Source organism: Protopterus annectens, chromosome 12.part0 (genome assembly GCF_019279795.1).
Source record: "Protopterus annectens isolate FY-2018-M chromosome 12.part0, PAN1.0, whole genome shotgun sequence".
Classification (NCBI taxonomy): Eukaryota; Metazoa; Chordata; order Ceratodontiformes; family Protopteridae; genus Protopterus; species Protopterus annectens.
In genome coordinates, this window is record NC_056746.1 from 1,353,986,728 (window position 1) to 1,354,004,609 (window position 17,882).

General features: G+C 36.3%; 1 protein-coding gene across 7 annotated transcripts in view; it reads right to left on the reverse strand.

Annotated features, from left to right (window-relative positions):
* The window catches only part of SLCO4A1 (solute carrier organic anion transporter family member 4A1), a 921,682-nt gene that overhangs the window by 68,583 nt on the left and 835,217 nt on the right, over positions 1-17,882 (reverse strand). For all 7 annotated transcript variants that reach the window (XM_044090405.1, XM_044090404.1, XR_006367160.1 and 4 more), the window contains one exon: positions 3,201-3,349. In XM_044090405.1, the coding sequence (XP_043946340.1) occupies positions 3,201-3,349 (149 nt within the window). The remainder of the gene's footprint in view (positions 1-3,200; positions 3,350-17,882) is intronic.

Sequence of the window (17,882 nt, forward strand, 5' to 3'; positions counted from 1 at the left end):
GAGATCAATAATTTTTTGTTTAAACTGCGGCATCATTCTAAGTGAGGGTAATATGCTGCTCAAGGCTAGGGACATACCTGCTTGGGACACATACTCAGAGAGCTCAATTACTTCTCTCTTCATATAGTCCAGTGAGGTATATCTCAGGTCGTTCACTCCACCATGAACTGTGACAGAGTCATAATGGTACTTGTTGCTGAGAGACCTGAGTGCATGTATGATCTGATGAATCCTGGCACCAGACAGACAGCTGACTGTGACGTTCTCCTTGTCCAGCCTGGTGAGTGGGACATCTGTGCCTGGTGAGTGGGACATCTGTGCCTGGTGAGTGGGACATCTGTGCCTGGTGAGTGGGACATCTGTGCCTGGTGAGTGGGACAGCTGTGCCTGGTGAGTGGGACATCTGTGCCTGGTGAGTGGGACATCTGTGTGTCTCACTATTTAGTCTCCAACGACTAGAACATGTATTTTTTGAGTGCTACATCTTACGGACCTTGTGGGTAACACACTAGTGTTGCTATGTGTCTTGGTTGCCGTGGAAACTGTGTAGCAGTCATATGTTTTGGAGGTCTCTGGTGTCTTGGTAGGTTCTTTAAGAGAACCACCAAGTATGTTGATTTGCGTGTTAGATGCGTACTTTGTGTATGAGTAGTGGTAATATGTGCATGTGTGGTGGTGGGTGGGTTGACAACCTCATCCGCGTTACTGTTTTGAGTGTGAGAGAGCATGAATTCAAGATTCTTGGTGTATCTACATCTCTCACACTCATTTTTATGTCACTATTACATCAGTGGCATACTTACATGTCATAGTATACATCTGTCACACTCATTTTTATGTCACTATTACATCAGTGGCATACTTACATGTCATAGTATACATCTCTCACACTCATTTTTATGTCACTATTACATCAGTGGCATACTTACATGTCATAGTATACATCTGTCACACTCATTTTAATGTCACTATTACATCAATGGCATACTTACATGTCATAGTATACATCTCTCACACTCATTTTATGTCACTATTACATCAATGACATACTTACATGTCATAGTATACATCTGTCACACTCATTTTATGTCACTATTACATCAATGGCATACTTACATGTCATAGTATACATCTGTCACACTCATTTTAATGTCATTATTACATCAATGGCATACTTACATGTCATAGTATACATCTGTCACACTCATTTTTATGTCACTATTACATCAATGGCATACTTGCATGCCATAGTATACATCTCACACACTTATTTTATGTCACTATTACATCAATGGCATACTTACATGTCATAGTATACATCTGTCACACTAATTTTTATGTCACTATTACATTAATGGCATACTTACATGTCATAGTATACATCTGTCACACTCATTTTTATGTCACTATTACGACAATGGCATACTTACATGTCATAGCATACATCTGTCACACTCATTTTATGTCACTATTACATCAGTGGCATACTTACATGTCATAGTATACATCTGTCACACTCATTTTTATGTCACTATTACATCAATGGCATACTTACATGTCATAGTATACATCCGTCACACGCATTTTATGTCACTATTACATCAATGGCATACTTACATGTCATAGTATACATCTCACCCACTTATTTTATGTCACTATTACATCAATGGGATACTTACATGTCATAGTATACATCTCTCACGCTCATTGTATGTCACTATTACATCAATGGTATACTTACATGTCATAGTATACATCTGTCACACTCATTTTTATGTCACTATTAAATCATTGGCATACTTACATGTCATAGTATACATCTGTCACACTCATTTATGTCACTATTACATCAATGGCATACTTACATGTCATAGTATACATCTGTCACACTCATTTTTATGTCACTATTACATCAATGGCATACTTACATATCATAGTATACATCTGTCACACTCATTTTAATGTCACTGTTACATCAATGGCATACTTACATGTCATAGTATACATCTGTCACACTCATTTTATGTCACTTACATCAGTGGCATACTTACATGTCATAGTATACACCTGTCACACTCATTTTTATGTCACTATTACATCAATGGGATACTTACATGTCATAGTATCCATCTCTCACACTCATTGTATGTCACTATTACATCAATGGTATACTTACATGTCATAGTATATATCTGTCACACTCATTTTTATGTCACTATTACATCAGTGGCATACTTACATGTCATAGTATACATCTCTCACACTCATTTTATGTCACTATTACATCAATGGCATACTTACATGTCATAGTATACATCTGTCACACTCATTTTATGTCACTGTTACATCAGTGGCATACTTACATGTCATAGTATACATATGTCATACTCATTTTATGTCACTTTTACATCAGTGGCATACTTACACGTCATAGATAAGCCATGCTTGGTTTGAAGACCATCCCTGATTTTACCTCATATTTTTACCCCTGTCCCTTATAGATTTTTTTACTTTTCTGGTAAATCACTGATAATTACACTCAGTAACACCAGACATTACAATTTCTTACTTCTTATTCTTCAGAAAATACATTTTGATGCAAAATCTGCTGTTCTACTAACTTCCTAAACGACTTAGTGCAATAATTAAAAATTGTCTCAGATTTCCGGCCTTATTATTTAGCGTTTGAGGAAAAAAGAAAAGTTGAGAGTTACTTTCATTATTCCAATCGATTTTGTTATTGTAAACAATATGTTGGCTGATTCCCATATCACAGAAATGATGAGAGAGAGTTCAAAATATTTCACTGTAGAACCAACTTTGTTAGTAAGTCTCCTGTAGTCCTCAAAATGATCAGCACTTCAGGAAACCACGATGAAGCAAAAATATCGCTAAAATTTTTAGACTTACAGCAGATTTTTTTTTATTCTACATATCGACAACATCTCATTTAATATAGCAAACAGGACTGAAGTTAAGCATTCTTGTAGTGCTTAATAGTATTTCAGGCTGTTTCTAGAGAAGTTCCCACTCATGTCTGAGACTTGCTGTACTTCATAATTAAACAAAAAAAATAAAAGCTGTCAATAGAAAAAAAAATCTGTTAAGCACTCTGTAGTTTAGTTTACTCAGCAGATGTCTACATTACTAAGATTGCCAGTCTTAATTAATTGTAAGGTGTAATACCATGGCATCCTCACCTTGTAAATTAGCCCAGCAGCTAGAGTGTAGCGACTCATGTCCAAGTTCTGGTAGATCAAGCAGGAGCCGCGGACTCCGTTTGAGTTCTGCCACAGCAGGCACGAGAGGTCAATCAGCGATCCAAAGGCAATTGGTCCAGGAATGCTACCTGTGTGAAGGACAGCAATTAATAAAGTAGCTTAGTAACTCATAAAAATTACTTCTTTAGATAACAAAGGCACAGTGCTGCTATATATGTGCAAAATTATGCTGTTTTTATTTAAATTGTTTATGGGCATGTGAATATTTAAACTATTAAATTAAATCCCCATCAAATAGGCAACAGGCAGTCAAGTGGAAAAAAGCCACCTCACCCTTCCTAAATACTTCCACAGGTGTATCCCAGGGGTCAATTCTAGGTCCCCTTCTATTTAACATTTTCATCAATGACTTCTATCAGGCCATCCCTAACACCAACCTTGCCCAATATGCGGATGATTCAACTATAATCTGCTCTACCACCTATATTTCCTCCTTAGCAAAACTAACCCAGGATGCCTTCTCTTCTACTGAGCAATGGATGCTAGACAACCATCTAGCACTCAATGCTACCAAGACTAAGCTTATGATATTCACCCCTTCTAAATCTATCAGCTCAAATAAAAACTGACTATCACCAGTCGAAACAACACACTTCTCAAAATAGTCTCCACTGCAAAATTACTTGGAGTCCTTATAGATGATCAACTAAAGTTTGATAGCCATCTCCAAGTAAATATCAAGAAAACTCAGAAGAAGCTTGGTATTCTGTATCGCCAAAATCGCTATATCTCTCCCTCTACCCGGATCGTTCTCGCTACTACGTATCTCATTCCATCCCTCCTCTACGGCGCCTCTATCCTTACTAATCTGCAATCTTCACTCAAGACAAAACTCTCCTCCTGTTATAATAAAATCTCTAAATTTGCAACAGGCCATAGAACCTCTGCTCACCGTTGTACTTCCCTACAGCAATTGAAGTGTCTAGAGTTACCTAATTACCTTATATATATATATATATATATATATATATATATATATATATATATATATATATATATATATATATATATTTATACATATAGATATATATATATATATATATATATATATATATATATATATATATATATATACAGCCAACTTATCCAAACACAAAACTTATTTTCAGCCCCTCTCTCTGCCACTCTCTTGCCTCTACCTTTCAAATGCATCAGCCTCGTAGAATTCTAAGATCTAACTCCCAAAGTCTAATAGAATTACATAAATGTGTCCATCCACCAAGGAAACATCTTTTGTCCTTCTCTCTACCTCGTTATTGCAACTCTCTCTCTCTCTCCCCTCTAATCCGCACCACTAGCAGTCCCTCCACCTTCAAAACTCTGCTTCCCTTTCACCTAACCTCACAATGGGAATGCTCTTGCTCTGATCCTATATAACTTCCTTGACTTCAGCTAATAAATCTGTGAATATCCTTCTACAGCCTTGTACCCACTAATAACAAAGTGTTGGAAATAGCACACTAAAAAAAAAAAAAACTTAATTTGATTGTAATTTAACTTTGCTCATGTATATACTGATTTGTTTAAATGCCAATTTATTGTAATACTGTCACTATGTATTTCACCAACTGACTTATACCTTTGTAATTTTCAACTTTGTTAACTAAAGTGTAACTGTAAATTGGGGTTTTTCTCCCTAGGAATCCATTGAAAACAGGCTCCTAGTGGCTAAATGTACCATCCTGGCAAACAAACTGCAAATAAATAAATAAATAAATAAATCTGTGATTAACTGTCTGCCATTTATAGCCTATTTTGGAGAAGAAGCCAGATAGTTCACCTTCTAGCACCACTGTTGCATTTCTTATCTTTGCATAGTACTGAGGGAGAGAGAGGCAGAAATATGTACAGATTAAGGTGTTTTTTTATACAGCATGTAATGACCATATAACAAACTTTTTAAGCTCTCATGTCTAGGGAGGAATTAAAGCAAGTATTCCATTCTTAGCAAGATATGGGTGGATAAATGACATTTTACTGAGTACATTCATTCATTTCCCAATACCGAATGTATACTATTCTGACTCAGTGTGAGGCAGAACATATTCTTCTACTCTACAGATATAAGGTAAGAGATCATTTATAGACAGAAAGGTAGTTGACCATAGGGCATGTGCACACACACACACACACACACACACACACACACACACACACACACACACACACACACACAGACACTTTACAGGCTTACCAATTCACAAAACAGCACAAAACTTGGAGAATACCAGATACCTTAGTAAGAGTACTCATGGACACAGGGAGGACAAGCTGACTGCAAATAAGGTATCCCAGCTGAAAAACTACCTGAAAAAACTATACAGTGTAAGATATCAACTATAACCAGTAAACTACTGTGTTAACATTTGCTGTATCAAATATCTTCATCAGAGCAGCAAAGATGCTGGCAAGATATGATTAACAATAGATATATAAACAGAGTGATTTAACTACCTACACTGAGACTAGAACCCAAGGCAGTGGTGCACTAGTTCAGTCCATTCATGAAGAAACATATATTCCACTGATTATTCCAGACTGCTACTTTTGCGGAGTGTATACTGCTTACCCTTCTGTATGCTACAGGGAATGCACATGTGATATCCAATGAGATGAAGTTCACAGAGTTAGAAACTTCAGTGGCCAGTTTTAAAGTGATGAAATGAAAGTCACAATTAATGCCTTCCTCGGGTACATTACATCAGTGCTCTAACCACTAAAGTGGACAGTGCAGATGACTAAGCCAGAGATGGACTGATGAAGATGACAGTTTTAATGATGAACAGAGAAGCTCCAACCCGTGGAGCCTCAAGGGGTTGGATATAGTATACAGATAATTAGAAACAGGAAAGAAAGATGGTAAAAGACTTAAATGTAAGCTTTATAGTTTTGAGCTCTCTTAAACTTCCAGTAAAAACTAAGAGGTACATTTCTGCATACAAACCTGCAGAAATGCCAGCTGAAGGAGACTAAAAAGTCTATTAAATCTGTCCGAATGGTGAAGCTGTGAAAAGAAGTCCCAACCACTCTTTTCCATGCACTGCATGTGTCACCACATTTTTCCATTGCTTAAAGTCTAAGATGCATTAAAAAAACTTTCCACAGATTGCTGTAGCTTTAGTTAATGTATCTCCAGTCTGTCTCACTCTTTCGTTCAAATACTTTATTGTAAGTAGCCTAAACTGCTTCCGCACCAACTGCAGCTCATGACTGGCCCTCCTTTCCCCAGCCCTGCACATCTCTCCATGGAAGCAAAGCTCCCATTTTATCTGTAAGCATAATGCAGGTTCAAATTGTATCACTGCTTTTTCTTTCCAGGTATACTTATCAATTGTCTCATATCTATTATCATTTCCTTCGCCATTAATTCCAGAAATCATTGCAGTGGCACTTCTGAGCAGATTTTCCTTTAAATTTATCAACGATCTCCAGAAATGCACAGAATACTCCATAGGCTGATATACCAAGTATATGTACAAAATAGAGGGAGCTCTGGTTTGGATTAGGATATTACTCCTCAAACAATGCAGTCCAGCATCTTGTTTGCCTTAACCCCTGTCCTCTCACCCTGTCCCTGTTGACTAAACATTTTTCTTTATTTACTTACTAACATTTGTTTACCGAGAAGGACAGACTAGGAGAGTTTTCCATTTTCAGCAGAGGCACAGTGAGAAAAACTCCTTGCCTCTGTTCAGAAAATAGATAATTGAAACATTTCAGGAGTAACTAACCTAGTAAAATAGTGACTTTACAAATATTGACAGTGACTAAAATAGTGTTAACCAGTGACATTTTTGTTCAAGTAGTATATTACCATACAATTTCAATAAGAAACAGTACACCAGCAACTAAAGGCAGCAATTTGTAAAACAACACAGGAGGAATTATAATTTACTATGGCTTATTTAGTGAGTTAGGACTCATAAAAATAAAGTTTACCTTTATATCGTCGATCACATATGATCGATCTACCACTTCGTCGACCCGTTTTCCACGAATTCGAATCTGCAACACTTCTAAAATGTCGAATTAATGTTGAATTTCAACATTTCTGGCCACGCCACACCTCCACACCAGTGCTACCATGGGTCAAAAGGGGGCGAGATTTAGCTATTTGCATATGTGGTTTTCGTTATTTGGGACGATTGCATTTCAGAGTTCACGGAAGTGTGGTCGACCTTTTTGAGATCGCAGTAATAAAGGTAAACCAAAAAATAATATACTTAGAAGACAAAAGGTTACTCCTAAGTATATTTCTATTTCTGTTCCTGTTCCTTTGGATGAGATTTTAAACCGAGGCCCCATCTGCTTGAGAATCTGAAAGATCCCATGGCACCTACTGAACAGAGTAGGTACTTTATTGAATATAACAAATTATATACAATAGTTACATTATTTACAATATATAAAATACAATTACTTACATCTTATATTGCAACATTATCTAACTTCATATGTTTCCAGTATTTCAATTTCCCCCAACTCTTATTTCCACAACCAACATATCGTTTTTCTAAATTTCCACTAATATTCTTTTCCCCATTATATTTTATTTCATTTAATCTTTCATTCCATGTGACCCACATATATAAAACAATGTTTTATTGATTTATTTCACATTGTTTGTTCTTTTGTTACCATAATATCCATAGTGCAGCATGTTCGTATTTATGTCTTTTACAGTTTTAGAATCATTTACTATATTAATTTTATATATTTCCCATAATGTTCTCACTCTTATACAATTTAAGAAAACATCTTCCCTCGTCTCAGTTTCTCAGCACTGGTTACCGACTCTTTCCCGAATCCCTTTATATGACATATTTGCTTTGACAGGCAGGTTACTTTTCATTAACCTCCACGTAACATCTTTACATTCATACTATATTTGCTCCATTTAAGCCTTATTTTATTTGCGTTTCTATTTTCATTATCTACGTTTTTCCAGGGATAAATACAATATCCCTTCATTACATTCTCATAACATTCTTTTCTGGGTTTTTTTCACACTCCCTATTTTCAATTTCCATAATAATATTTTATTTTGATATTCTTTAATCTCATTATTGACACTATGCTTCCATGTTTTCCGATATCTTAAACTTTCCCAAACATCTTTATATTTGATTTTCATTATATCATTTACTATGTTCCTGTTTTCTAATTTCAGTCCCTTCAACGCTTTATACAGATTCAATGAAAGTGCATGTACAATTGGATTTATTAATCCTAATTAGAATTGGATTTATTAATCCTAATCCTTCTACTTCTTCTTGCACATACAAAATTCCTCTCCTTACATGGTTTAATCTTGATAATCATTTGAATGAAAATAAAATCAATAGCAGTTCATTTTCAGAATTAGGTGGGATCATACATGCACTTGGCAAATAGACAATATTACCCAACAGAACAGAATTTATTAAAAAAAAAAAATTCTTATATGCTAATCTATGTGACCTCCCAAATATGCATATTTTTCTCATCTTTTGAATCAGTCTTGCCTATTGTGTTTCCTTTTTCGTATTAATCCTAAACATCACTCCTAAGGTATCTCCATCTTCAACATTAAAGTATATACCTTCCAACTCTCCCAATAATCCATTTCTTTTACTTTTATCCTTGTTAATGCTTAGACCAAGCATATTTACATATGTATTTAATTTCCTAATTCCTCATTCCGTCCATTTCTTATTTTTAGTAATTAATACTATATCATCTGCATAAGTTAGAATAACTGGGGCATAATTCCTCACTATTGTCCTATATCTTGCTATTTTCAGTTCTCTATCCATAACATTTATGATCAGATTCATAACTAATGCAAATAATGTGCTGTTTGCGGGACAACCTTGTCTTACCCCACACTCTATTATTATTTCTTTACTTAACCATCCATTTAATATTATTTTAATGTTATTCAGATATACTTATAACTTTCATTTTGTCATTTTACTATAATCTCAATATTCTCCATAGTTCCTCATATTGTAGTCTATCAAATGCTTTATTTACATCACCAACCAATACTTTAGTTTCCACTTTTTTATTTATAATATCATCCATTACCTGTCAACACCCATAATAAATCTTGACTTCCTTTCCCTTTTTTTCTAAAAATCATAGGTTGCATTTGTCTACCCACGCCTTTCCCTTGTTATTCTCATAAATATTTATAATCACTATTGTTTAATATTACCGGCCTCCAGTTCCTAATGTCTTCCGGTTTCCCTTCTATACACATTTCATCGCCCCCATACTTATCTATTTTCCATTTATCCCTTTTTAAAACTATTCATTCAAAACCTCTACAAAATATATTTTTTGACAATTTTTCATATTATAATACATATGATACTCAATTCCATCTAATCCCATAGCCTTCTCCATATCCAAGTCTTTTAAAATTTCAAGTGCTCCTATATTTAATTTTTTTATCTCTTTTTCTTCTTTAACTTATTTTCCATCCATCATTACCTCTCTTTTTTCTCTGTCTTCTTAAATGTATTTTATATGTTGCTCTATTACTTCAAACATCTATTTTATGTGTTTACTTTTTCCTCTTCATTGGTTTCTATTTCTCTTATTAAACTCTCATTTTCACTCACCATTTTACTCAAATGTGGAGCTACTTCTTTTTTTCCTTATAAAAAGTGCATTTGCTCAAATAGCATTTAACTATTTAATATATTCTCTTGATTCATTTCATAGATTTCTTTCTCCTTTTCATAAACATGTTTTTATGGTTAATATTTCTCTGAATAATGTTTGACTTAATCTGCATTTTTGCTTTTCTTTCTCTCTTTTCATCACTTGACTTTTTAAAAACATTTTTATGTTTCCTTTTAAAACATAACCACCAATCAGTGTGATTTTTATAAAATGCTCTTATTTCTACATGATCTTCCATAATATATCAATTTATTTTCTCTCTTCTTCATTTAAATCTTTTTCAATTAATCTTTTAATACCTTTACCTACCCTTATGTATTCTTCCTTTCCTTTTACTTCTAGCCATACAGCCAAATGGTCTGATAAACCTGTTTCCCTTGTTCCTCTTTTTATAATTTTCAAAGTATCAAATATTATGAAATAATCAATTTCTGTTTAAATCTCATTTTCTTTATACATCCAGTGTATATTATCCCAAATATACATACAATGTTCTACTTTTCATTATTTCATAAACTGTTTTAACATCATTCCCTTCTTTCTTTCTTTTCCTCAAATCACAATTGAAATATCCTACCAATATTAGTTCCATATTTACTCTCACATAATTTAAGATTTTTTTTTAATATTTCCTGCCTTCCTTTTTAGTAACATATGCATAAATTGCAATAATTCTGTATATATCCTTCTTATATCTTATATCCAATACTGTTATTCTGCCTAGATCTGCTAAAATATAATCTAACATTTTGACTGTTTCATTACATAGTACTGCAATCCCCAAACATGTATCTTTTCCCATGTTCCATACAATTTTCCTTCCATCATGACACCCATGCAGACGGGAGCTGAAAGTTTGACTGCTGAATCCTACACTAAGGCACTGTATGAGCACATCCACTTGTTCGTGAATCGTGTCATCCCAAATAGAACCAAGACGCTCTCCTCCAAAAGAAGGAAGTCAATCTGGTAGTCCCCTACCATAAACAAACTATACAACAGAATGAAGAAACTATTGCAGAAAAGAGGAAAATCCCAGGATGTAAAAAACTCCCTTACCAGCCTCAGTAAGAAGCTGAGATCCCTCATAAAATCCTCCAAAGCTAGTTACGAAAATAAAATTGCCAAAGATTCCAAAGACAACCACAAGGCATTCTATAGTTATGTCAAGAATATAAATGGCAATGCTCAGATCTGCTCTTAGCTACAACAGAATGGCATTAAATATGCTGATCCCAAGGATATTGCCAATATCCTGGCAGATTGATTCAGTGCCAACTTCACCCCCTCTCACCCCCTAAAGGGCCCATCTCAATACCAAAAGATTTTCAAATTCTGGTAATCATGGCCACACAGGTAGAAACCGCACTCTCCAAAGCTAAGAATACAGCATCCATGGGACCAGATGACATCCTGGGCTGTGTACTACATGAACTACAAAATGAACTGGCACCTTACCTAAGTATCATGTTTAATCATAGCCTCACCTCAGGCTTCATTCCACTGAGTGGTGCACAGCTACAGTTATCCCACTCCACAAGGGGGGATCCACCTTGCATACTGGGAACTACTGTCCCATCAGTCTGACGAGCCTGATTTGCAAGGGCATGGAACACATTATCATGGAACTTATAAACAAAGACATTGGCAACTTTCAAACGCTGGACCCCCACCCAGTTTGGGTTCATGAAGGGCCGATCTTGTCACCTGAACATGACTGACTTCTTCAAATCAGTCCCCAGAGCTGTGGACAAGGGTAAGGTGGTCCACACAGCCTATCTGGACCTCACCAAGGCCTTTGACACCATCCTCCACTCTGGAATCATAGATAAACCTACTAAGCTGGGCATGAATCCCTATGTCACTCAATGGGTTGCCGACTGGCTTACTGACAGAACCCACACTGTAAAAGTAGCCGACTCCAAATCCAACTCCAGACATGTTACAAGTGGAGTACCTCAGGGTTCAGCCCTGGGACCACTCTTGTTTAGCATCTACTTCTCTGAAGTACAGGCCAACACTAAGGGACTCTGGCTAACAAAGGTCGCAGATGACTGCAAACTGGGAGCCATTACTGAATCCCCAAATTATGTGGATATTCTACAAAATGGCCTTACAGAAACAGATTAGTGCCAGAGCCATGGGCTCAAGCTTAATGCTAACAAATGTATAGTTATCCCCTTTGGGAAAAACCATGTACCCATGAATTACCACATAGGTGGCAGTACAATAAACACCGAAAGTGTGATGAGAGACTTAGGGACACAGGTGGACAGTGGTCTCACCTTCGATAACCACATTGCCACAACAGTCAGGAAATCCTTCTATGTGGCACACCTCATCACTATGGGCTTTTCATCAAGAAGAACGGAGGTCATTGTCACACTGTGCTCATCCCTCATTAGATCCATTATAGAATGCAATGCTCCATTTGGTATGTACCTCACAAGACATCTGCAACAGTTGGAAAGGCTACAGAAATACCTCACTAAAAGAATCACAAGCCTAAAGCAGATGCTCTATGCTGACCATCTAAAAAACTCCAGCTATACTCTGTGGCATATCATCTACTCAGAGGTGATCTCTGCTTAACATACAAGGTCATGTCAAACCCTGAACTGTTGGACATGCTCCACTTAAAGAAATCCCAATCCCTCATAGCCACACATGCCAGAGATCTAAACCTTGTCAACTCAATGAACAAACATGCTGGAGGGATAGGTTCCTGACCCAGAGACTCCCCAGAGTCTGGAACAGACTGCCCATACATGTCAAGCAGAGCTCCTCCTTGGCCCTCTTCAAAAGGAATCTTCACAATTGGATGGGAGATAGGAAATTCACCCCGAGGATCACATCAGTTGCCCTGTTAGACAGGGGTCCAGGGAAGTAAATATTGTCGGAAGAAATATCCAGGGAATTGTTATGACTAGGCTTGTATAGGGCCTAGAGCTGATAGCCTAGTTCCAACCTATGAACCTATGAATCTGATCCCTTTAATCCTCAGTTAAGATACTCGAATCCTCTAAGATAATGAGATGCATTTCAAGTAACACACACCAGTCTAATACACCTAACCTTCTTTTAACATTTTTATACTATTAACATCTATTGTAAAGACTGAAGTTATTCTAAATGTATTATATTTTCTTTTTCCCCTTATCTTTCTTTTTATTTTCTTTCATACTCCTATTTTTATATTTTGTTTCCTCTTTCAGTCTCCCGTGCTGAATTTCTTTTAGCTCTTAATATTTTCCAGTTACTATCTCCCTCTTTACTTGCTTCCAGTACTAATTCCTCTCCTTCATTATTCTCATTTTTTTTTACGCTCCATATTTTTATTTTATTCTTGTATGATATTTTGTGTTTCATGTTCCTGTTTCTGCTCTTTTTGCACTGCATGTAGTGTTTTATCACAGTTAACTGAATCATGTCCCATTTTCCCACATTTTTACACATCAGTTCACATTTCTTTGCTTTCTGTCCCACCTTTCCACAAACAAAACATCATCTCATCACAATTGCTTATTAAACGATCACTCTTTCCACAAAAAAACAAAACAAACATGTTTTCATCTGTCTCTTATATCTTGCATAACCTCTATTTCCTTCAATAGTTATTATACTTGGGATATGTATAATATTGTCTTTTTCCATCTTCAAAATAATGCCACAATCCCACCCCTGCAAGTCCACAAGCTTCTGTCATCATCCATTTCTGTAGTGTCAATCATATATTAATTACTTTGCATAGAGTTTTTAAAACTTCTTTGCACAGTTTCTAAACACAAAAAAGTCACAAAGCACAAACTGAAGCAGATAAACACAAAAGCCATCATGGTCTGATGAAGTCTAGATCTTTCTAGCCATCATGGTCTGATGAAGTCTAGATCTTTCTGGACGAAAGCGCTCATCCTTGTTTTTTTTGCCTGAAGTTAATAAAGTGGATTCTGCATTATACAACTGTGTGGTGATTTGCAGCCTGCAATACTTTGAGTGGGTTCAATTCAACTACTTCTTCTGGCTTTTGTGTTTATCTGCTGCAGTTTCTGAACAGCCTTTCAATGCTTCCTTACCACCTCTGATCAAAACTGTTCAGTAATTCTGTTGTCAGTTTCTCTATTAAATATCTGCACAACGTAAGAATTCCATGGGCTACAGTCTTTTTTTTTCAAATCTGTCTAAAAAATTGTCCATTTATTGCCCATTCTAAAATATAATATCACAGAAAGTTTCTCTTTTCAGGTGAATAAAGTTTGTTACCTCATTAGGTGATATTCCCAAGGTTGCGATAACTGTGTCCCATACCTTATATCTTTCAAGTTATTTTTCTTCCTAACTACTGAGATGTACAACAAACTTTTCTTCATGACCTCACTTCCTTCCTCTTCCTCTCCTGTTTGTTTCTTGCCTTATTTCAACATCATTGCATATGATTTTTTACCTTGTGCAGCTTCTTTCAAATCCTCCTCCTGGATTCTGTCCATAACGTTGCCTCCACGATGGGCCACTTCACTTTCTGGTTCACTCTGTACAATCATCTCCTTGAAATGATCATCCTGCAGCCATCCCGACTGGAGGGTTATAACAGCACAGTTTGTGTTGACTCAAAAATGTTACACTGGAATAGATTCCCTAAGTCTTCTGTACATCTTTCCAACTTCTTTGATAAATTAAAAGGCTTGACTGCCTTTTCTAATACTTCTGATCCTTCTTTTTCTCTTAAACATGCCTCCTTAACTTCTGACTCCTTTTCCAACTTGAGCGATGCCTCTGTTGACTGACTATCTGCATTCAGTACAGCGAAATCTACTTCTCAGACCTCCATTGTTACTCTCCCTAGCTTCCTGCTTTTCTGGGCCACGTTTGTACCTGGAATGGAAGACAGGAAGTGCCACAACAAAAGGAGTCCCTGTACATGAAAGAGTAGGGGAAGTTCCCTGATGCCCTGGCCAAATTTTTCCTAGTATTATTTATTTGCCATTTGTTAACTGGGTTGGTCCAGCTGAGCCTTTTGGCCAGTTTTCAGTGGAGACCCGAGGAGAAAAGTTCCAGGAAACTACAAAACCTTTACAATAATGGTTACAGTATTGTTTCAATACAGTAGGTTAAAGAAAACTAACAATAGTCACACAACAGAAAAAAATGCAAAACAGATATACTAACAGATAAATAGAGTGATATAGTGGCTACAGAAGATTGTGTACATACAAAGAAAAGTTTAGCAACAACTTCAGGAATAATGATAGATATTTCTTTTACATTAGAAATACATTGCAGTAGAGATACAGATGAATCATGTGTATGTGAAAATAATGTTTTACAACTAGTATACTTGACATTCTCTAGTCTCTTATCCAGAGGAGATTAGACCACTGTGTTTCAGCCGGAGAATTAACGAACTCTAGCATTCTACTAGCGTCTGGCAGGAGTTATGTTACAGATCTTAGTCAGTGCTGAAAACTAAAACAGCTTCTGTTAGTCAGAAAAGAATTATAAGTTAGTCTGTCCACAATTCACTCATAAATTCAGGATCTGTGCAGAAGCCAGCAATCACAAGGTTATTCATGTTCTTGGTAAATACATAATAACTTAGACACTGTGATTTAATTCAATTTAACAGAAGGAAAATTAATTGGCACAGAAGTTATCATTGTTGCCTCACTGTATTTGCTTTTCCTGTTTGAATTTTACCTTGGCTTGGGTGCCTTCAGTTTAGACTCTGCACAGCTTTCATATATTCTGTATGTGTCTTTAATGGGAACTCTGGACTCCTCCCACAACCCAAAGGAGTGCTGTACATAAATTGGCATTCTTTCATAATGCCAATAGATGTACATGCTATATTTGAGAGAGAGAGAGAGAGAGTGTGTGTGTGTGTGTGTGTGTGTGTGTGTGTGTGTGTGTGTGTGTGTGTGTATGTGTGCATGCGTGCACATGCATATCAAAAACAGTTTGGCTAACCCTCAGTTACTGTTGGTAGGATTACATTAAAAGGCATTATTCTCAAAGAGATGTGGCTGAAACACTGGAGAGCACCTGATTATAGCCTCATTCTGTAGCTGTACTGTGTCAATCTTATTTGGGTGTGGCAGGTTCTGGTCATAATCTAATGTTGCATTATGCCATTAAGCCTAATAACCCCCATGTATACATAATTTTGTGGCAGCATTGTGGGATTCAAGGTTTTTGCCCTTTACACATATCTTGCTAGAAGTTCAGATTTAAGTTCAGTTAATTCTGAACACTGGACCTTATTTGGTGGCAATGGTATAGATTTAAGCTGTAACTCCAGTCATGACATGAACTAATAATTTGGCTGAAGTGATGGTATGGAAAACTAAATAGAAGGTAGTGGAATTACAACAGCATTGCAGGAAGGTGACTACTTCAGTGTCATTTTCTGAGCGGCAAAGAGCTCAATGGTCGAGAAAGGTCAGGGTGAAGGAGAATTTCAATTATTTGAAAGTATGGCTGGAGGATGAGGAACATGGGGCAATTGAAAAATAAAAATACACATAAAAAATAGGAATCAGTATGTTATACATCTGACTGATGAAGAAGTGGCAAAACTAAATGAAGGGACAAAGAAATTTCATATGATGGAGTATGCAAACTAAATTGGAAGGGATGTAGGTTATTTATATCTATAAGCATGTAGCAGGATGGCAGGGATGTTGGGCAAAATTTATTTATTTTACATTTGTTTTACATTTGTTTGCCAGGTTAGTCTGACTCGGCTGGTGGCCACTTTTCAGCAGAGACCTGGGGGGAAAGCCTCACTTTAGTGATACATTTTAAAGGATAACAGTAGAAGAAGTCTTTAAAAAAGAGTTCCCAGAAGGAGCTAATGCTATCACTCCAGTGACTGTACTCAGTTTCTTAGTTCACAGAACAAGTTGTGACCACAACTGACTCAAATTAGTATTACAGTCTCACCTACTCGATCAGTCCTCCAATCAGCCAACCAATTATACTTGCTTTTATCCAAACAGTCTATTGTCAAAAAGAATAGATGGCAACAGTCATATTGTGAGTTTACACTTTCTACATGAATGGATACATTTGTTAGCAGTTACAAGCTTTTGTAAAGGAAGAATAAAGCACTTATGTAAGAGTAAAATCAGGTAGAAACACAATAAAAATAGTTAAAGCATACTAATCAGTAAATTAATTGCACAGGGCAGACATAAAAGAAAATATCTTTAATGGATAGAAGGGAACAGAATAATTCTAATTACAGCCAAACAGATTGCTCATATCATGGCTTTAAATACCATTGCCTAACTCCTTCCATGTCAGTAAAACTATTCATTAACTGCAAATGACACACAGAAGAATTAGCCTGTCTTACATTATCGGGGAAATCAGGCAATATTTTCCCTTCTGCAGTCTTGCAGAAAATGGTTTGCTGTTTCATGTTTGAATAGATTCCAAACATATGTCCTCTGTGCTAAGGTGGGGAGGGTACTCTTGCTGTATTGATATGACATACATACCAATGCAGGAAAGGCAGAATTAAGAAAGGTTGGGAGCCGTATTAGCAGGTTAGCAAGGAAGAAGAGAATCATAGTGGAACACCTTTTATAGTCGTGCTTTTTGGGAACATATAGGACTACGAATCACAAAAAGAGACAACAGCGAAACACATTGGCACAGTATAAGATGCTCCATTGCACCAGTTTCTTTTAACGCCTGCCTTTATCATATGCACAGACATCACTGTGGGAAGTAAAGTGTTTCAAATTTCTCCATGATATTCTTCTTTGGGGGACAGCAAGCGATGCTCTGCTGGTGACGTCATTATTTATTTTTCTATAACTGCTTTTCCTGTGATCACAACAACAGAAAGATATTCATTTTATAACAAGAAATTCACCATTTTGGAATCTGTTAATGCACTCTACACATGTACAAGAACAGGAGAAAAAA